General features: G+C 33.9%; 1 protein-coding gene across 17 annotated transcripts in view; it reads right to left on the bottom strand.

Annotated features, from left to right (window-relative positions):
- Positions 1-26,847, bottom strand: part of RIMS1 (regulating synaptic membrane exocytosis 1) — a 473,974-nt gene that overhangs the window by 262,374 nt on the left and 184,753 nt on the right. For 15 of the 17 annotated variants that reach the window (XM_055330491.1, XM_055330492.1, XM_055330500.1 and 12 more), the window contains exons 3-4: positions 12,576-12,789; positions 10,326-10,337 (exon numbers count right to left, since the gene is read on the bottom strand). In XM_055330491.1, the coding sequence (XP_055186466.1) occupies positions 10,326-10,337; positions 12,576-12,789 (226 nt within the window). Of the gene's footprint in view, positions 1-10,200; positions 10,338-12,575; positions 12,790-26,847 lie in introns of those variants that run through there. The other 2 variants (XM_055330508.1, XM_055330509.1) reach the window with 2 other exon arrangements.

Raw genomic sequence — 26,847 nt, 5'->3', positions numbered from 1 at the left:
ACCATACTAATATAACAGTAAAAAGTTTAAAATATTGCAAGGATACTAAAATGTGACACAGAGACACTGAGTGAGCAGGTACTATTTAAAAAAATGGTCCTGATAGACTTGTTTGACATTGAGTTTCCACAAATCTTCAATTTCTGGCAACAAATTGCAATATCTGTGAAATGTAGTAAAGTGAAGCACAATAAAATGTGGTATGCCTGTATATGCTTTCTTATTTTATATAATCCCTATTATATTTTTTACACTATGTCCTATAATTCATCTTTATATCCAACTTTTACTACTGACCAAACTGAAAATAAAACAAAGATAGGGAGAACACAGAGTCAGATATAGGGTAAAAAGAGAGGTATTGATGTATAGTCAACCCACAATAAAAGTAGGATAGTCTTTGGTTCTTTAATCTCCAAGAAAAGAGAGAACTCAAAGAAAAATAAGAAAAGAACATATTATTCTGGTAAATAGAAACAAAAAGTTGAGTTAAGTGACAGTGTTGATATTGTTTCCTGAAATAGTTCAGTGGTGATGTATGGTCAAAGAAGGATGATTTAAAAACAACTGAACTGGGCTGACACTAACAAATGCTAAGGGTTTGTGGAATCTCTGATATAAACTGCATAAGAATTTGGCCTTGTTATCTAGTATTTAAGAAACACATAGTTATTAAACATTAGTTTCTAGGAATGATTTTCCACAGCTAACATTTCATAGACATATAAAATGTCAGAGTTTAAGAGAACCTATTTGTTATTTCATTTGATTCACATTTTTCCAACAAACATGAATTGGGTATCTAGTGTGTGTCAAGTAGTGTGCTCATCACTGAGTATTCAAGGTAATATTTATTCTTTCCACACCTAGAAGGAAGTCACTAATTAATAGAACATGTTATAATAAAAGTTAAAAGGTGTAGAAAGACCTAACTCTTAACTCTGCCTGAGACACTCAGGGAGGGCTTCATGTGGGGGATGAATTTGAGTTGATCTTCGCATTTGGTAAACTACTTTTTGTCAGCTGGAAAACTTGACCAACATTGTTTTGGTATTGATAGAAACTAAGCATGGGTACAAAAGTATCAAAACATGTTAATAGTCTTGTTAACTTGTAAATTAATCCAAACTGCATTTGATGCATGAATAACCTCTACAAAACTCCCAATAAATGGTCTTTTGATATCTAATAAGAATTCAGGCATATCTAGCAACTGTAAATTTCAAGAACCAAAATATATAAATTTGAGAAGAGATATTCTTATGACACACAAACAAAATAATTATAATGAGTAATAAATTTTTTAAACCATGTCTAAAAGTAAGGACTAACAACAACAAACAAGGAAAACATCAACAACTCTGAGTAAAACAAGAAGCCTCTATGATCATCTATTTCCATCACCAATCTGAGGCTTGACTTACTGCTCTCCATTAAACCTCCTATGATACTACCCATCAAGTGCATCTACCCACTGTGATTGTCCTATCTGGTTTAGCTTGTACCAAAAAAATATAATTGTATATTATGTTTAAGGACTGACACTGTTGGTCTTCTGAGTTTTTTATGTAGTTTAAAGACACAGACATTTTCAAATTCCTAGAATTAATTGCAGAGACCAGAAGTGTAATGTTTTCCCAATAGAAGATGAATCTTCTACTTTTACACATATAATTTGCTGCAACAGCACTTCATTGGTCAATAAAAACATTTGATTGATTTTTTTATGAAACTTAAATATTTTACAACATATACATCTATAAAGTAAATGCACAAATTTAGTTTTCTAACATTTTAAAGCAATTTAAATGGAATTTTTGAAAAAATACTTGTGTTGAAGTTTATATGTGTGAAAACATTCTATTGCCCATATGTATATAAAACACTAAAACAAATTACTCAAAATATTTATTTATTAAATTCCATAGTAAGAGAATATATGACAAAAACGATTTCTTAAGATTTAGGTGTCTAACTTCAAGTTATGACTACCAGATTTAGAACATATTAAAAATTTTTTTAAGTATCTGCAAAACAAGTCCAATAATTTTAAAATATATTTTACAAATTTTTGAAGATATCTCCAAAACACTTCTAATAAAGAGAATATGAAAAATGGTCATGATCTCAAGGCTTGTAAGCAAATGGGCACATGATACTTTTGGCACTAAAAGGTTTGAGTATGGATATTGATAGAATTTCCAGATGGTTGTCATCCTATACTCAAAGAGGAAGTTTTTGGGAATTCTGTTTTATTCAATATAATATTAGATAAAAATTATTATGCATTGATACATACACAGTTAATCTGAATATGCAAATAATAAGCTCAAATAATAAGTAACTTTTATATTAAATTAAACTGAAAGAGTGCATTTTGGCATCTATCACTATAAAATTGCATTTTTTAAGTGAGAATTAATTTTGAAAAATCATTATATATAAGGCTGCTAATGGGAGAAAACCTATGAATTAAAAATGACTGGGAAAAATGAATAAATGAATTAGTGAATGGATAAATGTTAACACAGAACTATCAAGATTCTTCTAGAATAGTGATATGAGGTGCTCTGCAGACTCCCTCTCTGGTAAAACAACCATACTAGTGAAAATTACTTTAAAAAAATCCATTTAAAGTCGCTTGAAGTTGTCCAAAGGGCATGTAGAAAATGGAGAAATGTTTATTCGAGAAAATCTACTAAATCCCCATAAGAACAGTGAAAGTCTGTTGCATTTGAGTTACAACTCACTCCCTTCCTTTCCCTCAACAAGCTCAGCAAGACTGAAGTTTTATTCTGGGGGGATATATCCAAAAACACAGGTTTTCCCACCTACCACCAGTTCCCAAAGAAGGACTACAGTATCTACCCCAGAGGACAAGGTCATTTTCATTTCTCACTCCCCCATTCTGGCTTTCTGTTGCAGAAGCTCTATTCCAGGCAAGTGTAATTGAATGGTTAGGAGTTCCCTTCCTCTACTCATTTCCCAATTGTAGTACTGAAGTTCTATGCAGGTGTGGCAGACCAAGATTACTGAACCTCAATCATCTATGTCCTAGCTTGCTCTTAGGGCAGAGGTTCTATTCCAGGAAAAGTAAGAACAAAGGTTGCTAACTTCATCCAGTGCCACATTCATAGAACAAGAGTATCTATCTGAGAGAAGCAGGCTTCTGTCCCTATCTCCATCTCCAGAGAAGTAGCACAGAGGTTCTGACTAGGGGAAAAGGCAGATCATAGAAAAGCTTTGTAGCTTTCCCCCAAGGGAACTGATTTTATTTGGAACAGAGGTTGGAAAAGTTCAAGCACAGCATCACTGTTAAGAACAATGGTACTGAACCACAGGAGGAGGCTGATAGTTCTATGAGAGCAGTGAGTAAAACAATACACAAACTAGAAGTTTAATAGGGAGATCCAGATAAGAAGCACCTGGAATTGGAGCAAGCTTTAAAGACTGAATCCAACACAAGCAGAATAGCTAAAAGCTTAACAAGGAGATCAGGAAAGAGGGAGACAAAGACAGCTGATTAAAAACACTATAATCCCCGGTGGTGAGGAGGTCAGAGTGATATGTACATTTCCAAAGCTGTGCCCACATCTAATGATATCAGAAGTTTCACACTGCAGGGGAAACAGGTTTCACTGAAATAATACTGCCAACTCATTAAACAAAAAAATGAAGCAAACAAATAAGAAACCCCAGGAGGGGGGAAAGGGACCACAGAAAGATTTGCTACAATGTGTTACCTGAAACAACCAGGAATTAACTATAAATTATGAGACATGCAAAGGAACAGTAATGTGTGTCTCATTAACAGGAAAAAAAAAAGCAGAAAACAGAACACTCCTTTGAGAGGACCTAAATATTGGAAATATCAGATGAAGATACTAAATGAGCTACAATCAATATGTTCAAAGAACTAAAAGAACCATGTTTAATGAATCAAGGGAGTTCTAACAGTGTCACATCAAATAGGTAGATACAGTAAGACATAAATTATTAAAAACTAAAATGATTCTAGAGTTGAAAAGTACAATAACCAAGATAAAAAAAAATCACTATAGGGATTCAACATTAAATATAAGTTGGCAGAAAAAAGAATCAGTGAACTTAAAGATAGATCAATAGTAATTATGCAGTCTGATGAAAAGAGAGAAAACAATGATGAATAATGTTCAGAACCTCAGGGAGATGTGGGCTACCATTAGGCGCACCAACATATGTATAATAGGAGTGGCAATAGTGAGGAGAAAAAGGGCAGAAAAAAATTCAAAGCAATAAAGGCTGAAAAACTTCCCAAATTTTATGGGAAACATTAAACTATATCCACAAGCTCAATGAACCATACTAGGAGGTACATACTAGGAGGTACACATAATAATAGATGTCAAAAGCTGGGAAAGATAAAAGTTTGAAAGTAGCAAGAGAAAATAACTGATCATGTACAAGAGACTCTTAAAAATTAATAACTAACTTCAAATAAAAACAATGGAAGTCTTAGACAGTGGGATGATATATTTGAACTTCTGAAAGAAGTAAAAGAAGCTGTCAACCAAGAATCTTACATCCAGTAAAACTAACTTTCAAAAAATGAAGGTGAAATAAAGGCATTCCTAAATAAACAAAAGCTGATAGAATTCATTAAATTCACTGTAAAGAAACACTAAAGGAAATTCTTAAGGCTAGAAGTGACATTAGACAATAATATGAATTCACATACAAAACAAAAACTGGTAAAGATAATTATATAGGTAAATATAAAAGTATTATTTCCTATTTCTTCTTTATGTTAAGTGATTCTAAAAATAGTATAAAACAATAATAAAATACTAGTATTGTCAAACCTGCAACATATGGAAATCAAATATACTTGGCAATAACAGCATAAAGGAAGTGGGTGAAAGCAATGTTGCATTGGAGTAAGAAAGAATACCAGATGGTAACTTGAATCCACAGGAAGAAATGAAGAAAATCAAAAATAGTAAATAAGAATATTATATAACAAATCCTATAAATACATGCTTGCTCTTATTTCTTCTCTCAGCTTCATTAAAATACATAAGATTATATAATTATATAAAGTAATAATTACAAAAATATATTATTGAATTTTAACATATATAGACATAAAATTTATTAAAATAATAGTACATAAAGGGGGGAAAGGAGAATAGAGCTATATAGAATTAGTATTTATTTATATCTCTTATTGGAAGTAAGGTAGTGTAAAATTAGATTCTTTTAAGTTAAGATGTATATTGGAGACCCTAGAGCTACTAACTCAGAAAATGTATTGAAAAACATCACTGACATAATTAAAACATGATTAGAAGAGACTCATTTAATGCAGAGGAAAGCAGTAAAGAAGGAACTGAGGAACAAAAAATGAAGTACATAAAAGGAAAATAAGAGACAAATACGATCATATTGATAATAATATTAAATACAAATGAATTAAAAATCCAATCACAAGGCAGAGATTGTCAGGCTGTCTTTTAAACAAACAAACAAACAAACAAACAACAAGACCTAAGCATATGCTATTAATATGAGACATGTTAGATTCAAAGATAAAAGTAGGTAAAGTCAAAAGGATGTCAAAAGATATACCATGTAAACAGCAACCATAAGAGAGCTAGAGTGGCTTTAGTAATATCACAGAAAAATTGGCTTTAGTTGTGACTAATAATATACTCCCCACTAGTTGCAACAATAATAGAGAATCTATCTGCTAATGAAATCTGTTGGATGGCAGCCATCAAGGATATAATGAAATTTGAGTAGCTGATGACAAAAAATCTGGTTGTTACTTAGTCTTTTTGTATAACTGTTTACATGCTACTAAAAGCTCACATCACTCAAGAAAACATCTTGTACACAGAAAAAGAATAGTCCTTTACATTCTGGGCTTCAGTTTGTGTGTTAATTTTGGGCCTGTGGCTGAGTGGTAAATCTGCTGAAGCTGCTAGTTCTTTCTGCATATTTAAAAACCAGTCAAATGGCAATAAAAAAAAATCTCTTACTTGTGTACCCTCGGGATAGTTAGTCTAGACAGCAGATATTAGATTCTAAGGTATCTTAGATTTGACAGAACTCCTCTTCTGATTCATGCAGATTAATAAGTACATATATAATTCTAACACAAGGGACATAATCTCTAGAGAAGAAAGAAACTGAATTTCTGATACTATGAATATGCTAGCCTTTAAAGAAAAAAAGCTTTCTCAAGAAATTGCTAACGTGGAAGCATTTTTATGTAAGAATCTAAATCCACAAAATCAAAATGAATCCTTAGAGATATCAAGCCAGTTTGATTATTTTCACTTAAAAATAGTTTCATAAAAAGCACAATGAGATACCATGTCACTTCACGTGCAACATGATGGCTCAACAAAACAAAACAAAACAAAACAGAGAATAACAAGTATTAATGAGTGTGGAAAAATTGGAACCCTTAAACATTGCTGTAAGGCTGTTAGGGAAATTTGTCAATTCTTCAAAATGTTAATCATAGCGCTATTAAATGACTCAATAACTCAACTCTTAGGTATATAAACAAGATATTTATCAACTTATGTTCACAAAAAACAGAGCATTCACCCATGGTTTAGTCTTTAGCTTCCTGAAAGCTGTTTCTCTGCAGCTCTTTTCCTTATACTACAGGGACTATTTTTACTATACTCGAGTGGAACTCCTTTTGATGTACTAGCATCTGTATTTAACATTGATTTGTGAAATTGCAATTTCCTGAAACAAGTTTTATAAGTGCATTAAATAATGATTTTGGGGTGGAGCAAGACTGGATTACAAAATTCCTAATGATCATTGAATATTAGCAAACATTCCCAAATGGTAATGCTAAGAGCAAGAGATTAAGATTCCATGCCTCATGGGGCACCCATGGGTGGCTCAGTAGGTTAAGTGTCCAACTCTTGATCTCAACTTGGGTCTTGATCTCAGGGTCTTGAGTTGAAGCCCCATGTTGGGCTCTACATCCACTTACCAAAAATAAATAAATAAATAAATAAATAAATAAAAAAGATTTCGTGCCCTTGAAAAATAGTATAGTGAATTCCTAGAACAAATTTGGAATAAAAAATTTACAACTTTCTGAATTACCTAACAGTAGTTTTTACAACTTGATGTGTTACTCCCCTGAAGGATAAGTACAACAACATAAGAAATACCTTGAGAAATCTAATCAACTGGGCATGATCCTGGAGACCCACGATTGAGTCCCATGTCAGGCACCTTGCATGAAGCCCACTTCTCCCTCTACCTGTGTCTCTTCCTGTGTCTCTCATGAGTCTGTGTCTCTCATGAATAAATAAATAAAATCTTAAAAATAAAAAAAGAAATATAATCAACTAAACTGCTTATTCAAAGTTCTCCTCTGAGGCACCCTAACATCTCCTTATTGAAACGTTTGTCTATATGTCTGTATTTTAAAACTTTAGGCCCGTATTATCTTTCTGGGAAGAATAAGAGAACAATTCTTGCAGAAAAAAGCAGTCATCAAATTAAACAAAACAAAAACAAAAACAAAAACAAAACAACAACAACAAAAATATCAAGAACAGGAAAGTGAGCCCAGGCAAACTCTAACATTCACTTTTTCAAAAGAATGAAGTTTGAAAACTATGATCATATTCTTTGTCATGACATGGACTAAATGTGGACAACTCTCAGAAGATTTTTTATAATAAAAATAAACATTTAGTACAATCATGAAAGTCATTTTTTAAAATGGTTGATTTTATTAACTTGCTTGTTTTTTTATCTATTGTTTATCTGGTTTTTTTTACACATGATATTTTAAAGGTAGGCATGTGCAGTTTTCACATTTGAGAAGAATGAGAAAATGGTAGGATTCTGTTTTTCATGGTATTGCTGATATTTTCTATAAAATACTCTTAACTTATTTTTTTTACACTCTTAACTTATAAAACCTGACACTTTTTGTGAAAATAAAGATTAACTAGAAGTGTAGCAAGTTCATTTTTAGTTTCTATATTTGTAAAACAATCCCTCTCACCCAACCAAAAAAGAAATACTGATGAAAATTTATGGGAAATCCCAAAGAAATTTAACTTGGAGGATTCAAGGAAGCTGATTTACCAACAACAAAGTGTTCATGTTATCAAAGGAGTTACCTAAATTTCATACTCCAGCACCAAATAGAGAGTAAAAACAAAGTCAAAAGCAATTTAAACAAACTGTGGGGAATTCTACACTATTCCTATATATTTAGGCATGGGAGTGAGCTTTCAGGGAAATAAGTAACCATAATCTTACCTATGAGAGTATGCATTTATATAAAACACTCTCCTATTATAAGCTATCACATGTGTCAATTGCAAAGTGATTATGACAGCCATTTTCCTTATAAGCAAGTACATAATCCTTCAAGTTATTAAGGGAGGTGATTCAGGCTAAGTGAAGTTTTAAAATAAAATACTGCCAGTCTGCAAAAAATATGATCATTAATACTTTTTGCTGGACTTAATAAAAGGCATATTTATATGTTAGCTATCTTTAGGCTTCATATCATACACACTAGTATTTTAGTCATATTTATTCACCAATTTAACAGACTAAGCAAAATTCCTTATTATTTTATTGACCAAGATGTAGATTGTTTTTAGAAACATTTTATTTACCCTTATTCCTCTTCCTTTTCCACTCACACCAACACATACACTGTAAATTATCATTTCTTTACCAAAAATAAAAGAGCTCAGAGAAATAAGAAAAGAACCAACAAGCACTTTGTTTACTATTCGGTTATTCTCTTTAACTCAACTAAAACAAAATCTGGTTTCAGTTTCCTTGGATTCAAATGGGAATTCCTTGAACAACTTCAACAGACTGAAAAGGGTTTCAATGAAATTATGACAAAGTACTTAAAAATAAGTGGTAGATATAAGCATTCTAATTAAAGAAAATAACTGAAAGCGATTGTATTTTATAGGTCTTTCCACTCCATTTTTAGCCTGAGAACCACAAAATGTACCTGAATGCTCATTACACAGTCAGTAATCATAATAAGTACAAAAAAACCTACCATTACGGGAAGTGTTGCCCAAGCGACAATGAATCTGCCCAGCCCTAGAAGAGTAACTGAAGCCTTATACCACCAGGCCTATAAAGCACCAGCATTATTATTTACTTAAATGTTTATTCTTTAAAGTAATTTAAAATTATCTACATTTCAAATGCAGATTAACTCAAAGTAATATTCATTAAACCAAAGGTGTGATATTCTAGTTTGATATTTTTTCTAATACAGTATATTAATATGTTAAAATAATACCCCCTAAGATGATCTCACATGTCACCAATGGTGCAGGCAAACACATTTAGTGAAAACTAACTATCCTATATAATTCTCAACCTGATTCTTTTCTCAGAGAAAAAAAACTGATGAACATATATTAGCATCAACATTAAAATATTAATGTTCAGCTTAATGTCGTGCTTGCTATGTATGCACTATAGTATACAACATTTAAATTTTAAAACAGTTGAAAGGCAGCTGAGTTGATATATTGAACCCAAAATACTCATTGCCTCAGTCTCATATTGGGAAGTTACTGAGCTTTGGGGAAATTGTAATTTACACCAAGTGAAACTATATAGTTTGCGTACAAAAGACAGGTTGACTGAACATTCCAATTGGATCCTATCTTCATAAGTCTAGCCTCTGTGGTTTCTATAGCTGGTAAGAGTGAAAAGTGACCTTTTACTACCCTAGAGAGTATTTTCTATGCATGAGAGAGGAAAAAGGGGGCAAAATGTGATTCAGTAGGACAACTCTGCCACTTGTGTTCCATAGAAAAATCATTTTATTTTGAGCTTTTGATTTTAATTTGACTCATTCTTGGCACTAAACCAGTATATTCAATTTCTTCTGCAATAAAATTTCAAATCACCTGCCTATGCATCTACTGAGTGCTGAGAAAGGTACAACCTATTGGAGTTTGTTTTTCCAATGAGTTTATTCCATATTGCAGATGGAATCATCATCAAAACTCAGAAAGCTAAGAGGACAAATTGGTTCACAATGACTTAAGTTATAAATGACTTAAAACATCACTGTTCCCATGAACTCAAACTACCCATACTTTACCTATTAATATAAAGCTCTGTAATGCCCCTAGATATTCATTTTATTTATTTGTTTTCCATGAGAACAGGGGATGAGCTTTTCCTAGCACATAATTTCTTTGTGAAATTATAGTGACTAGCAAGACTAGGTGAAACATTCACTTAATAAAGTTCACAACATTATAATAACAAATGATAGAAAAGAAAGCATGGATTCTAACCACTTTGTCCTCCTTTGGGAAAGCATCCAAGGAAGCAGAGCAAAAAGAGAGGAAAAAGAAGAAGAGAAAAATAAAAAATAAGGCACATATAATAAATAGATTTAAAGAGAACAATCATGTATTATTTTAAACTGTTAAAACACAGTTATTTTAAAAAGTAAATGTTTATTCTGCCCCAAAGTATTCATTGTTCAAGCTTTCATTGAAAATGAATACATACAGATCCTGTATATAGAAGAAGATACAAAAATTGAGTACTATAATTTCCAAAATTTTTAGAACTTGGATTATTACATGTATATTTAAAACATTATTCAGAAAGAAATCTTAATTACTATTAATATTATTGTATGAATATATTTTTGATTAAAGATTAAAGCAGTGCTTTCTTTTATTTTGTTCTTCTGAATATTTTTTGCAAATGGGATGAGTTTAGTAAAGACAGATTGACCCCATTAGGCTTGGATGTCTACTCCAAAGCAGAGTACCTCTTAGCTCAATTTCTTTTAAACATGAGTTTAACCCAAGTAATTGTAATATATCAATATTTAACTGTATTGTTGTCAACTTTCCTCAAACCTATAAGTAGAAAGTTAAAAACATTCAACAACATAAGTTCTCTGTCAGTAGTTACACTCTGCTGATTCGCACACTACTACTTATTGCCCATACCTTTCGAATTGGACAGTACCCCTATACCAAATGGTTTGTTAAATACTTTAACTATCATGCCCAGGTCTCATCTGTGAGAATTCATTTCAAACCAGTGCACTTAAGAACACTAATTAACAAACAGGTCTTGTGTACCTTTTTATGTGCCAGGTGCTATTTTAACCCAAAGTTGTTTTAAAAAGCTTTAACATAACATATGAAAATTAACTAAAGAAATTTTAGGAGGAAAACTTATTTGTTAATCAGAATAGTACCTAAAGAAAAATTAAATAAATATCATAAAGACCTAGATTTTAATTATCATAATAATCATATACAGTAATTATTATTATCCAGTTTCATAGATAAAGAAACTGTTGTTCAGAGAAGTTAATTATCTTCCCAAGGCCACGAAGATAACAGTGGGCTCACCTTAAAATATACAATAGATCTATTTTACTGAATATCTTAATTCCACTGGAAGAGATTTTTAGAATACCCTACTTGCAATTCAAATACACTACCAATGAATACAATGGTGATAGGGAGGTTGATTTTGATTTTGACTATGATTTTCTCAATTAGGAAAATATCAAAAGCGCTTACAGCTTCCACATTATTTTTAAATATAACTTTGTACTATGTTAAATTGCGTATGTAATTAAATAATATATGAAATAACTTAGGGAAATACTGGGAATTCTTCAGGTACATGATAATCTTAACTGTTCTGTACTACATTGCAGATCTATATCAAAGAAAACTCACCCAGCCATCCCTATAAATAATTCTACTGTACTATGATATGGATTATAATAAAGTACATTAAAATGTATTCTAAATTATTAGAATTTATTTAGTACTTCATCAATAATCATATTTAAGAGGACTAAATATGATTGTATATATTTAAAGCACTGGCTTACCAGAAGACCAGCTCTTATTTAATTAAGCCAAACAAGGAAACTTCATTGGATGAAACTAAATAGAGGAATAGAGAAGAAAATAGTGCAAAAATCCCCCCAATTTAAAAGAGTGTGTTTTGACATACTCTTTAAATATCCAAATAACTTCCATTAGAGAAACTTAGCACTACATTACTTTACTGTGACAATAAATAGGAAATTACTCTCACAGAAGCTCATCATTGCTTCATACATATTATCTTGGTTTAATTTTAATGCCACGCAGTTTACCTTATATTTTACTTTCATTCAATCTGAAGCAGTTGCAGAAATGAAACTTTTTTTTTCATTTTACAAGAAGAACTGGGCATAAATACTTGCAAGAGTTTTATAATTCATGATACTAAATATATATTTACTACCCTCCTCAGAAAATTTACTCCCACAGATAACCTGTGGGTTTTGAATGGGAATTGCTTATTGAGATACATATGGAAAATACCTTTTTATGAATTGTTTTTATCACTGCTCCACTACTAGGAACCTCATGAAAAACAGAAAATGGGGACGGGGAACATGAACGTCTACATTTATGCCCAGGTGTGCTTTCTAACACGCATGTGTTTTCTGCTTGGGAGGTGCACTGCTTTTCCCTCTGCACTCAGAGTGCCTTGCACACTCAGGGAACACTCACGTTGTTGGATCGCAGAGACACACGGCCTCCACAGCGAGCACAGAACTTGGTGCGGCAGTAGGAGCAGAGATGGCCACACCCATCAGCAAACTTTGTCTTATGACAGATTCCGCAAGTCGGAGCATCATCTTTGTGCTCTCCCTGGTAACGCCGTGCTTCTTCCCCTATTTTTCTCACTTGTTCTTTATAGCTTTCAAATTGTTGATGCAATCTCCTGGGCAAAACAGAAAATGGTAGCAAACTAAGTGAATGATGGAAGACAAAAAATAAAAGCAATTTTTCCTAACAGAACAGTGGTATAGCTATTTGAACTAAATCAAAACATACAAGGCAATTTTGCCACTAATCTTACCTCCAACAGTAAAAAATGTATTTGCGTGTGTCCCATTGGTTCCAACTGTGCTTACCAGCAATGAACCATATATAAATAGACTCTATATAATCACTGTTTTGATCACAACAGTGGGATTCATGCATCCACTCCATGCCTCCGCTTCTTTGAAACATGTGGCTTTCAAAGTATTTGGACTGGGGAACTCAACAATTTACAATTATACTCATGTATGTATACAACTGAAGCAAAAGTTATACAAAATCCTTAGTCTAACTATATATGATGTACTCTGGTATATTCTATTTCATTCTATTTTAAGTTTAATAGTGATTACTAATAAAAAAAAAACTTTGTCATAGCAACTTGATTCCATGGCCCACTATTTGAGCATGATGTATACTTGGAAAAATACTGTTTTAAATTACAATGCTATGCTTCTGTCTTCCACAGAATATCTTTCTTTACTCCTCTCCTTGGAGATTATTTATATATTCAGTGTCTGATTTCATACAGTATACAAAATGTTACCTTATACATTATAATTGAGCTCACTAGTCTTTCCACATCACATGAAAAGTTCTAATCTAGGGGATCCCTGGGTGGCTCAGCTGTTTTGTGCCTGCTTTTGGCCCAGGGCATGATCCTGGAGACCCGGGATCGAGTCCCACGTTGGGCTCCCTGCATGGAGCCTGCTTCTCCCTCTGCCTGTGTCTCTGCCTCTCTCTATCTGTGTCTCTCATGAATAAATAAATAAAATCTTAAAAAAAAGAGTCCTAAACTATACTAATATTCATATTTTTACATACTCCAACTTTCCTTGATCTCTTTCAGGTTATATGTATGAGAGCTGCTACCACTCTTTATTTAACGCATGCAACCAAAATTGTTGAGATAAACCATTTCCCATAAGAATGATCACACTTAATATGATTCAAGTCTCTTCCTCTCCCCATCAGCCCAAATCCCCCAATCTTAGATTGCTACAAATAAAAACTGTTTGCTGTTCTATACAGAATACTATGACATTCAGTGAATCCCCCAGTAAAAGAATGCCTTAGTTTTGTAAATGAGAACTGAAAGAGTTGTCCCAGGCCTAACCAACAGTAGTGGCTATTATGACAAAGGAGAAACCCCTGGGAAATTCATCTGTGCACCCGAGTGAGCGTGCTGGATGTGACTATTTCCTTGGACACAGAGTACGCACACATGCTATAGTTAATATAGGCAGTTAGCTTGATTCTCTACACCTAAGATAACTGTGGGAACTGGTACTCCCTGGAAACTGAATCACAAAAGTTAACTGTTAGGACTGTAGTGTTTGAAGTACTGAGATTTCATTCTATTTTCCTTTTAATGTCAACACCTCTTGAACAGAATTTTAACGATTACTTTAAAAATTTTGAATTCTCTCTCCTGCTTTGCCAACTGACACTTTTTCTATTTAATTCCCATAATTAAAGCAATCATACTTGCTCTAGAAAATAAAGTAGTTTAGAATCTGAAGCCCTTCTCGACCTAAAGGCTAGCCAATTTCAGTTCCTAGAAAGAAATAGTGATCAAGCATATCTGATTGACTTGAAGAGTGAAGTTATTTCATACATTAAATTTTTTATACCTTAAGCACCATTAATCTAGGCTCAAGTTGGTAGAAAACAACCATGGACATCTATTATTTCAAAAGTAACCTTACAAAATAGCATTGGAAATCTTAAGACTTCTATTAAAGAAAATAATTATTAAGGAGTGGGAACAAGGAAATACCTCCAATCAAAGAAACAGATATAAACTCTAAGCACAGAGAGAGTGTGTGAATAAATATTGTGAAAACTAGCAAATCAAATTTATTTAAGTAAATATAAATGAGAAAGCCAGACTAAGGAAAAAGCTTCCCTATAAACTTACTTTGAAATCTAGTATATGATTTAGTCTGGGTGTTGGCAGACTTAATATTTCTGCCACACTGTAAATATGTTAGACTTTGGGCTGTATAGTCTCTTTTGCAACTACTCAACTCTATTGTAGCATGAAAGTAGCACAGATAATATGCAAATAATAAGCATAATAAATGTGGCTCTATGTTCCAATAAAACTTTATTACCAAAAGAGACAGTAGGCCAGATTGGGCCCGTGGACCAGTTTGTCAGCTCTAGATTTAGCATATGCTCTATACTGAGGGATAATGATTTAAAATCCATTGTTTATAATTTATTAAAAACATAACCATATATTGTGCATGCACTCTGTGATCAGTGGTTGAACCTATTGCACATGCATGACCCATAGTCCTATATCATTACCGCAGCTCTCTCCCCGTAGCTCTCTCCCTCTGACTATTCTCATCAAACTCTACTATACATCGTGTCCTCACATGACTGATAAATTACAATAAACCCAAACTTATTTAACCAAAATTCAAACATCGAAACTTTTACCCACTCCTCAAAGGTCCCATCAAAAATTGAACCCACCACTATCCAAATAAATAAACATACATCATGGCACTGACCCCATCGAGATAACAACTGCACATGTCATAGCAAATACCTTAAATAATTACATCATTAACAATAAAACTATAACTGTAAAAACGTATAACATCCTCAATCCATACGACAGCCTTCACACTAATACCAAACAGTCCAAATATTAAAAACCAGAGTATCCCAAACTAAACATCCACCATCCTCGATATCAAAACAAACTATCTACACTGAAAGACAATATTACATACTAATAACATAGTACCATTATATCGAACACATAACAGACCATAACCAAAGACCTACAAAATATCGATCCTACCAAACCACATCACCCCACCTCTCAGCACAACCCTCCGCCAAAACCAATAGGATATCTAATTTTCTCCTACAGCCACACCCCCTTCTCCCCCACCCACTTCACTATTCGATCCTCTCCCGCAAAAGAAAAAAACAACAAAAACAACAAACAAAACCCCCCCCCCCCCCCCCCCCCCCAAAAAAGAGAACCCCGTGCAAACGCCCCCCCCCCCCCCCCCCCCCCCTTTACCTCCCTTTAGAAATGACGATGCTGAGGCTCTGGGACCGAGAACTTAACTTTTAACTTTCATACAAGTGAGCAAAATAATGTTGTAGTTAGGTACCCACCAAAAATAATTGAAATGGAGTGTGTGATTGCCAAACTGGTAGAGGGAAAAACATGGAACAAGAAAACAGTCAACCCATAGAGGACAGGAGTTGAAACAAACACACACAGACAAAGCCGGACAGTTATAAATTATGGCACACAATGGTAGAAATAATCCAATACTTCAGGAGCCACACAGTACATGTAATGTAATGGACTGCAGCATCATTAAAAGACAAATCCAACATGTTAGATTTTTAAAGATTTAGCTAAATGAAGTTTAGAAGAGATATAACTAAACTGTAAAGGATATTTAAAAGAAAAGAATGAAAAATAATACATCCCCGTAAAAAAATAAGGAAAACAACAACAAAACTGGGATCATATTTATGGAAAAAGGCATTACTAAAGATAAAAAAGTATTTTAAACAGTATTAATTTCATTTCGTACAAGACAATTCTAAACCTAATTGCATATAATAACGTATAAAGCCAAAAAATGATAAAACTACTAAGGTAAAGAAATCCACCTTCATAGTATACTTTTATAAATCTGTCTCTCTCTGTAATTGACAGGCCAGACAAATAAAAAATAAATGATAGAGTATATTTAGACATTATTAACAACTTTGCATATTTATATGTATACGTCTTTTCCAGTAGAATAAAATTGTTAAGCTTATTGAGTACAGTACTTATTCATACATATTTATTGTGCTCAGTGGAAGAAGACTTTTTTTGCATACAGATATGAAATTTTTCAAGCTCTGGACCTCAAAAGTACTGAAAATGTTTTCTTTCTTAAGCTGAGCAGTGGGTGCATATTGTATGTTTTATTCTTTGTCTTTATATTTTACATTTATGTTATACAATATGCTTTTGCATGTATGAAGTATTTCATATTTAAAAAAAGGAAAAAGTCAGTGCTATCTCATCAAATATCATTAAATAACAAATGAGTGCCATAAAGAATTGGAGAAAAACAATATATATGAGACAACATTGAAATCTACAATAGAGCTCACCATTTATGCCTAATTAATTTAAAGAAGAAATGCATATGTTTAAATATATGATAACTTTATGAAGTAAATTCCAATCTTATTGATGACGAAACTAATTTTTGTAGAGGGCTGTGTTTTTCCTTCCCACCTGAATATATCATGAAAATTCGCATACTTCAGGTCTTGCCTGAGCCCATATAAAGCATGACACTTGCAAATGAAATGTTTCTGAATGCAGGACAGTTTATTATCAGGAAATGTCACATTGTGATTATGACTGGTTGATGGTACATGACCAGAAGCTGACTATGGAAAAACATAAAGCTATGCTGATGAAATCAGGCCATGAAACTTCCATAGACCTATTATTTCTGCTCAGTAATAGTTTCATTTAGTTTTCAACTCCTGTACAGTTTTTATTCCCAAACTCTTTTCTCCAACTGCTTCAAGCTACTGGGTTCTCCTAAAAGACTCAAAATACTATTTTGGTGATTTATGAACTCAATGTCAATTCCCAACTGAACAAATGCTTGTGCAGCTTAGGCTATGGGGTTTCCCAAGACACGACAGGTGAGCAGGCAGCAACATGTCCTTCTCCAGTAGTCCATGGCAAGAAGGTTGGTAAGATAAGGCTTCTCAATTGAGGTATGACAGTGAGGTACCTAGGTTCTCACTTTCTCCATGGGACATTTTAGGGGAGAAGTTTTCTTCCAGTCTCTCTTCCAGTGGAAGAAAAACTCAGCCTTCAGAGTAGTTTGTAAGGATGGCAAATGCCAGGGGACAGTGTTCTTCTCCTAGAGAGATGTACCTAAGGGGCCTGGGGCAGCTCTTTGACAAGTGTTTGTTCCACAGCTCATAAGGCCATCCACACAAGCATCACTCACATCCTCCTAGAAGCTATCCCTTGGTGGCCTTTTCATATCTGTATACTCCTCTCATATATATTTAAAACTCCTTCCTGGTTTTGGCAGCAATCCATGTTTACACTACTTGTTTGGACATTCCCACAGGGAGAGAATTATTTTTGTCATAGGCTTCTTCCTCTCTTTACAGGTAGGACTCCCTTATTCCTCACTGAAAGAAAAAGTCCAACCAAAGTACCTATAGACCCCTCTAACTTATTTCCCATTGTGTTCCTTTTTTATCAGCAGACACTATAAAAGAAAAAAAGGAAGGAGAAAAGGGAGAGAGGAAAGGAGGGAAGGAGGATGGTACGACATTTATTATTCTCACTTCTTCAAAATCTACTTACTCTGTAAGCTTCTGCAACGATCTTCTAAGCTGTCGGTTAAAAATCAAGCTTAATTCCCTTTTCTCTTTTTTTTTCTTTCTTTTTTATTTTTTTTATTTATTTATGATAGTCACAGAGAGAGAGAGAGAGGCAGAGACACAGGCAGAGGGAGAAGCAGGCTCCATGCACCAGGAGCCTGACGTGGGATTCGATCCTGGGTCTCCAGGATCGTGCCCTGGGCCAAAGGCAGGCGCCAAACCTCTGCGCCATCCAGGGATCCTTTTCTCAATTTGTATTTCCCTTACATTATTCTGATATCTCACTCTGTCAAGATGTTGTCCTCATAATAAATTTTGCTTTTGGAATCAGGATATTAGTAGTGAAACCATAAACAGCATATTTACTTTTCGTATCTGATGTTTTAATGCCTTAATCCATATCAAATATGTGACAGTGTTCTATTATGAATAATAAATGGAAATACATATTTTATTATACAGTATTATAAATGCCAGTAAATGTTAGTAATGCAGGACTGCAAATGTAATTTTTTTGTGAAATTTATTTGTATATTTCAGAATTTTAGAATTAACACAATATCCTTATTGATTAGTAAGGTTGACAATATATATGATCACAAATCTCAGATTTAAATTATCTAGACAGAAAATGGAGTGTTATAAAATATGTAATATTATAAAAAGAAAAGCATTGGTACAAAAACTTTGGCTTTCTCCCAGGATGCGACTTTTTCCTTCGCTGTAACAATCATTGCACTATTCTAACACCTGGGTACTCAACTCAAGAAATTCCAAGATTCTAGTTGTAAACAAGCTGTTCAGTGATTAATGGCATATTTGAAAGAAATAAAGATGAATGCCTAAAAATCTAAATATGATTCTTTAAATGTCTAAAAACATCATTCTGTAAGTGCAAAATAATTTAAACAGAAAATTATTGACATTCTTCCCTATTAATAAGGATTTGTTGATCACTTACTATAAATAAGGTACACAGCAAGTTGCTAAATGACCAGTAATGATAGAATGCAAAGAAATCTTTGTAATTGGCATAGTACCTCATTTATTTATATTTTGTATTTTTCTTTCCTCCATCCTCAAAATGGCCAGAAGCTAGGAGACAAACCACCTTTCTTCCTGGCTTTTCTTTTCAAAGTCTACACTAGATTTGCCTAGAATAGGAGGGGTTTGGAAGCTAGTGTTTTGCAATTTCAAGAGCCTAAGTGGCAGGCAGGCAGGAAGATATGAGCTTTCCCTAAAATGAAGGAGGGGCAGAGACTGGGTAATTTAAGCACAGCACTCTAAAATGAGAATTGCTTTGGGATGTGCATACAATGGTGAGATGGCATGGGTACTGAAAACAATAAGAATGGCTTCCATGTTCCTTCCCAACCTTGGCACAGGACACATAAAACAGAGCATAATATAGGCTCCATGAAGTTAGTGACATGGAGACTAAAGCCAGGAGAGCTCTTCTGAAAATGTTAGATTGTTTAAGTGTCTCCAATAGACCTGGGGATGTCCAGGAGAAAGACCTGACAATGAATGAAATGTTTAATTTCATTAAACATTTTGCTAGCCAATAGGTTGGAGGCTTGCTTTAAAAGATTTTGACACCATACTTTATTGTCAAAAAATTCACACTAACCTCAACTCTAAAGCACAGTTCTTTATTCCAAGAAAGGTACAGCCTACTTAGGAAGTAAGTTATATGTAAACATAAATTAACAGTTTATGGCAACATATACCAAGTGACTGTTATGGAACATATACCATTCCAAGGAATGGAAGTAAAGTGTTCCACAGAGAATAACCATTCTGGGTAAAATAATCAGGGAGATTTCTTTGGTGTAGCTAGTCAAAAAACATTTCCCTAGGTGATTTACAACTTGGACTATTCCTGAATACCAAAAGTATGGCATTTGGTAATGTTAATAGAAGTACTCCAGCAAAGACATAGGAAATCCAGGTGTAGGGCCTCACGTAATTTGATCACAAACAACACAATTGTGAATGTTCTCAAACTTCTCAAAAATGTAAGCTGAAATTAAATTCTCTTTTAGAGTCTTTATATATCAGCAAATAAGCACCCACTTTATATGTTCTAATGAATGACAGTCTAGTAATCACACATAACTGACTGTGAAGACATATGTGCGGTTAAAAAAATGGTTTCTTGGTCTCAAAACACAGTTGTCCCCTTTTTAATGAAATCATCTCTCTGATTCTACTCTATAACAGAAGAGCAGTAAAATTCCACTGCATTCCAGTGGTGACTAAATTTTTGTAATGATGCTTGGAAATAATAGTCCCTTATATTAGAGTTGAGTTGGAAATCACATCACAGCCTTTTAAGCAACAATATCAAGTTATGGAATTTGGTGCTATAAAATTGTTGGAAGGGGGATAGAAGTGAGTTCTTACCCTGATCTTCAGGAATGACTCTTAAAACAAAAGCATAAACCAGTGACTCAAAGTTCCTTGATCAGGATGTTGCAGGATCAGAAAGCCACTGCGCATATTGCTGGTGTTAGAATCCTACCATGTCAGCTCATCCATTCTGATCTGAAAACCACCACCACAGCAGCTCTGAGCCTGCCAGAGAGGCCAGCAAAATGGTTGTCCTGCATGCTGCCCCGGCTCTCCATTTAATTCAGTTTCAATTCAGGTCTCATACAAGTACATCTGACTGGTGGAACCTAAATCACATCAGGAAATCTAGCTGCAAGAGAATCTGTGAAATTTAGTTTTGAGATTCCTGGCTTCTTCATAAACTCCCTAGAGACAGTTGTTAGAATCAGTCTTCCACTTCAGCTACAATCCTCTGATTAAGTGAGCAATACCTGTGTCAGACATTTCCTATCATATTTTCTCTCTCTTAATTCATGTACTGAACACACACTTAGTGAACACTCTGGGGAGTATTTTGCCTCCACCAGGAAATTTCTTTTGATAAATGCAGTCCCCTAAAAAAGTTATGTCCACATATATGTAGCTGTCCAGTCCATTGTATCTAGTAAAAAAGCAAACCAAAGTAAAATTCAGACTCACATACAAGACACATATACAAACAAACCAAAAACTCTTTTTGTAGTGATTAGATGCATAGCACAAATCTACTACCTGTGGTGAAGGCTCTCATTATTCTTCACTTGGGTTGTTTTGTCAACTTTTTAACTAGGCTCTGGCCAGCAGATTTCCTCACTCTAGTTCATCTTTCATATGATCTGAATGATAAAAGTGATCATAACAAAGTGAATCGATTATGTCAATCCACTGATAAAATAGCATCCATAAGATATAGTCCAGTTCCTCATCCTGGGGTGATTCTCCGTTTGCTACCACTTACTTACCTATCAGCATCTCTTACAAATGCTTCTCATATATTGTGCATCTAAAATTGTAGATTGTAGATTGTATAAAACACAGTTCTCATTAGACTTAAAAACATCAATTTGACAAATATTTATTGAGCTCCAAGTGTACAACAGACACTGCCTGAGTCTCTAGGGGGTACAAAGAAAATAACATACATAACATAAGAGGATACTGAGTTTTACTTATTTTATTACTTTATTGAAGGCTTTTTTTAATATATTTTTTAAAATTTTTATTTATTTATGATAGTCACAGAGAGAGAGAGAGAGAGAGAGAGAGAGAGAGAGAGAGAGAGGCAGAGACATAGGCAGAGGGAGAAGCAGGCTCCATGCACTGGGAGCCCAACATGGGATTCGATCCCGGGTCTCCAGGATCACGCCCTGGGCCAAAGGCAGCGCTAAACCGCTGCGTCACCCAGGGGTCCCATGAAGGCTTTTTGATAAATGTCAGAAAATGGTATTTTTGTGGGTCTTTTTGTGGGATCATGTGCCCACATTAGAGATTTTTTTTTCTTTTCAAAGCCTAATGTAATTTGATCACAAACATAAAATTTGATTTGTTTTAACAAAATGTAACTTTCTAGGCCCTATGCACAAAATTAAGGAAGGTTTATGATTTGCTATTAATGGCTAAATAGTTTTTTGCTGTTTAGAGGAACAAGTAGTCTTGGTTAAATTGTGTCAATATATTTTTGTGGTTTTTCAAATTATATTGTACGTATGTTCTTATTTTATTTTTTAAATATTTTATTTATTTATTTATTTGTTTATTTATTTATTTATTTATTTATTTGAGAGAGAGAGCACAATCAGGGGGAGCTGCAGGCAGAGGGAAAGGGAGACTCAGGCTCCCCATTGAGCAGGGAGCCAGGTGTAGGGCTCTATCCCAGAACCCTGGGATCATGACCTGAGCTGAAGACAAACTCTTAATTGACTGAGCCACCCAGATGTCCCACATATATTTTTATTTTAAATATTAGTGGTTTACAGATTTGTCACATATATATTAAATATTCTTCAAAAGGAACTTATTGTAATTGCAAATTTGTGTGATATAGGTGAAATCACTTTTACAACAGTGTGTTTTTTCTTTTCAGCCTTGAACTTCCTAATGCAACTTGAACTCTTACCAAGTATTACAGAACTTTAAATTATCAGAAATTTGTTCATCTAAATTTACTTAAGCTAATTTTTCACTTAACACCAATCTGTAGGAATATAACATGTTATTTCTCCATATGACCATGTTAGCTTTCTTTGAAATGTCACTTTTGTTTTCTCTTTCAAACCTTGTGAATTATTCCTGAAATTTAAGATACCTAGTTGTATAAGCTTGAAACCTAAGCCCCCTACTTCTTTGCTCAGACTTGGGGTTCACTACTTTGGAATCATTCAAACTCCATTCTCAGAATGAGAAAATATAAAGAAAAGATTCCAAAACCCACTTTTAAATGGAAATATTTTGGAAAATAAAAGACGCAGGAGGAGAGACTTTGAAAATGATTGTGTACAAGTTTCTCATTTATAAAATTTAGAATCATTATTATAAGGTTGTAAAACTGGTTTGTGATAATTAGATCCTCTATTTTCAACTTTCTACTATATTTTCCTACCTTCAGAATACTCATTTGAATATGGCTAAAGGAATTAAAAGTTGACTTGTGAAGGATGTCTCCTTGCTATTCTTAAACTGTATCAAAATTATTGAAGGGGCTTTGTTAAAATGCAAGTTCTTGGACTGACAGGGCTTCTGATTCAGTAGATATGGGATAAATTCCAGGACCCTGACTTTTTATTTTTATTTTTATTAAAGATTTTATTTATTTATTCATGAGAGACACAGAAAGAGACACAGGCAGAGACACAGGCAGAGGGAGATGGAGACTCCATGCAGGGAGCCCGATGTAGGACTCGATCCTGGGACTCCAGGATCATGCCGTGAGTCAAAGGCAGATGCTTAACCGCTGAGCCACCCAGGTGTCTCTGGACCCTGACTTTTTAAAGGTCAATCCAGGTGATCCTGGGGCAGATCATCTGGGGACTATGGTACAGTAGACATTACTGAAAATAAAGGCATTTTTTCCATACATCTTCCATCATCCTTGATAAAATTACTCTTCATCACATAATTACATTTTAATCATTAAGTGTAAAACCTGAGGGAAATCTATATAAAAATATGCAGAAGATTTAAAATATTGCCATATAACTTAATTTGATATCCACCATTTAAAAAAACTTAACAATATTATGAATTACAAATATATACATATAAGTATTTGTAGGTTTCTTAAGTGAACATAATAGGAATGAGGGGCAGGGAGGGATAAATAAATGAAGCAAAGAGGATTTTTAGGGCAGTGAAACAACTCTGTATGATACTACAGTGGTGGATACATGCCATTATACATTTGTCCAAACCCACAGAATGTGCAATGCCAAGAGTGAACTCCAATGTAAACTATGGACTTTGGGTGATAATGATGTGTCAGTGTAGGTTCATCAATTGTAGCAGCACATGTGCCACACTGGTGGAGGATGCTGATAAAGGGAGAGGCTATGCATGTTTAGGGGCAGGGTCATATAGGAAATCCCTGTAATTATGAGGAAATCTTCCTGGGACATCTGGGTGGCTCAGCAGTTGAGTGTCTGCCTTTGGCCCAGGGCGTGATCCCGGGATGCTGGATCAAGTCCCACATCGGGCTCCTTGCGGAGAGCCTGCTTCTCCCTCTATGTCTCTGCCTCTCTCTGTGTGTGTGTCTCTCATGAATAAATAAAATATTTTTAAAAAGAGGAAATCTTCCTCTTAATTGTTCCGTAAACCTAAAACTGCTCTAAAAATAAAGTCTATAAAAATTTTTGCCATAAAAGGCTATATAATAAAACATATTGAATATACAAAAACGTTAATTTATAAATATTATATATTTCGTAAACATTTCATTAATTCAGAAATTTATCTCAGATACTACTGAAAAATGTTCTAAATTACTACAGTTGAAAATATGTTCCAGTTTCTGTCTAAAACCATTATAAGTCTGTAGTCTAACAGTATACTTTCTACTTATTACAAATGTCCAGCAGATGGCACTAAAGATTTTAATTTTTATACTGAGTTCTTAGGTAGTTATTTAAACTATTTTCTTTAAAATATCTAATGTGCTAAATAATATTGGTTGAATCAGCAGGGGGTATAACTTATTAGAAAAAATGTGTTTTCAGAGGTAGCTGTAAAAGAACAAAAAATAAATTTATAAAGTGGTGGAACTTCTGCTCTTTGATGGAGGACCCTCATTCTATGTGGGTCTTTAAAAATTATATATTAGGGACACCTGAGTGGCTCAGCAGTTGAGTGTCTGCCTTAGGCTCAGGGTGTGATCCAGGGGTCCAGAGATTGAGTCCTGCATCAGGCTCCCTACAGAGAGCCTGCTTCTTCCTCTGCCTGTGTCTCTGCCTCTCTCATGAATAAATAAAATCTTAAAAAAGAAAAAAGAATAAAAAAATACATATAAAAGGTTTTGTCAGATATTTTATTTTTTTATTTTGTCTTCCAGTTAGCACTGTTAAAGATGTAGTTCATCCAATCAGCATCCAACAGTGTTCTGAAAGCACTGAGAGATGACACTTAGGAAAAATAAGAGCATAGCTGATGATTAGCTCTTAGTGTTTTATAGCCTGTTACTTCAGTCAAGCATTTATTTTTAATTCCGTTTTCAATTTACCATAGGAGGCCACTCCTGAGTAAGCATTAAAGGAAGACATTTCAGGACACAGAGGCCCACTAGCACATATTTAAATTTTTGCTCCACTTCATCTCCCAAAATGCACCTTCACTGTGCTCCTGGGTTCTGTGAGACACTGCATGTGTAGAAGCTTTGTGTGTTAGGCCTTGATATATAGCTTCTAAATTATGGAATAGTAGCACTGCTTTCTAATATTTGAGATCTATCAGAGGTCTAAAATTGAAAATCTGGCGCAAGAGGGAATCATTTTCATACCTGACAAGCAGGTTATCTCGTTCACAGCACAGTTCAAGAGAAGAAAATCAAGTGAAAAGAACAGAAACTATAAAGTAGCAGATTAAATAGTATTGAAATTTTAGAAAGAAGTGAAGTCAGTTTTTAAGAAAATAATCTAATAGGTAATGTTGATACCACCTGCATCATAAATATGTAATTGATCAATATTAAATACATCTAATTATATTCCACATGTACTTTTCCAGGATGTGTCATTTGATCATATTAATTGACCTAGGGATGGGCAATTTCAAAGAAAGTGGTGTCTACACATGATATAGCCAAAGCCTTAGGTACTCAATTCATGCCTATACAACATGCTATAAACCTTATCTTTCTATTATCTTGACTATTTTCACCAGACTTGTTATGTATTATTACTGTGGGGAAGGGAAAAAAATCAAACCAACTTCATTTCACAATTGCTTTTTGGAAGGGGTTAAATACAAAAATTTAAGTGCATGGCTATGAAGAAATTATTTAAACTCTAATCTTCAGTTACCTCATTTACAAATTGGTGATAATAATAGCAACTTCATAGGATTGGGGGTGGGAAGTTAGTTGAGATGATCAATGTGAAGTGCTTAGCATAGTGTCTAGCACATGGTAAAAGCTCAATAAATGTCAGCTATTATTATATGTACACATAGATAATATATGAGAAAATAAAGCACTTTGCTTTTAAATTTCTGAGTACACTTAGCTGATAACTTTGAGAAGCAGCTATAACTGTCAGGATTTCCAGGCATATAGGTATCAGTATGAGCTACATAGATCATCTATCAATTGACCAGTGATAAAGAGATAAAAGGTCATCTTACAAGATGGAAGAAAGAAAGGTGAGCCCGCTGATATAATTTGTTTTGTGGAAAGTCCAGGAGATATGCTCACTAGTGTATTCTCCCTAGACACATAATTTTGTCTGAATCTTTTGTCAGCTTTTTAAAATGGTCATTGCTAACTCATACAAAAAAAAAAAAAGAAAAAAGGAGATTCTAAAATCTTTTTAAAAAGACTAATATCATTAGGCTATATATGTATTCTAAATGCTCTGAAATGGTGGAAGAATGAATGATATATAGAAAAATTCTAATATGTCAAGAAGTCGTTTCTTTTTACTTCTAATATCTAATAAATTTATGCACGTTGAATGTATTCTCATTAGTGAGTTAACCAACT

The sequence above is a fragment of the Nyctereutes procyonoides genome, unplaced genomic scaffold (genome assembly GCF_905146905.1).
Source record: "Nyctereutes procyonoides isolate TBG_1078 unplaced genomic scaffold, NYPRO_anot_genome, whole genome shotgun sequence".
In the NCBI taxonomy this organism is placed as follows: Eukaryota; Metazoa; Chordata; class Mammalia; order Carnivora; family Canidae; genus Nyctereutes; species Nyctereutes procyonoides.
This window is presented reverse-complemented; position numbering and strand designations above follow the sequence as displayed.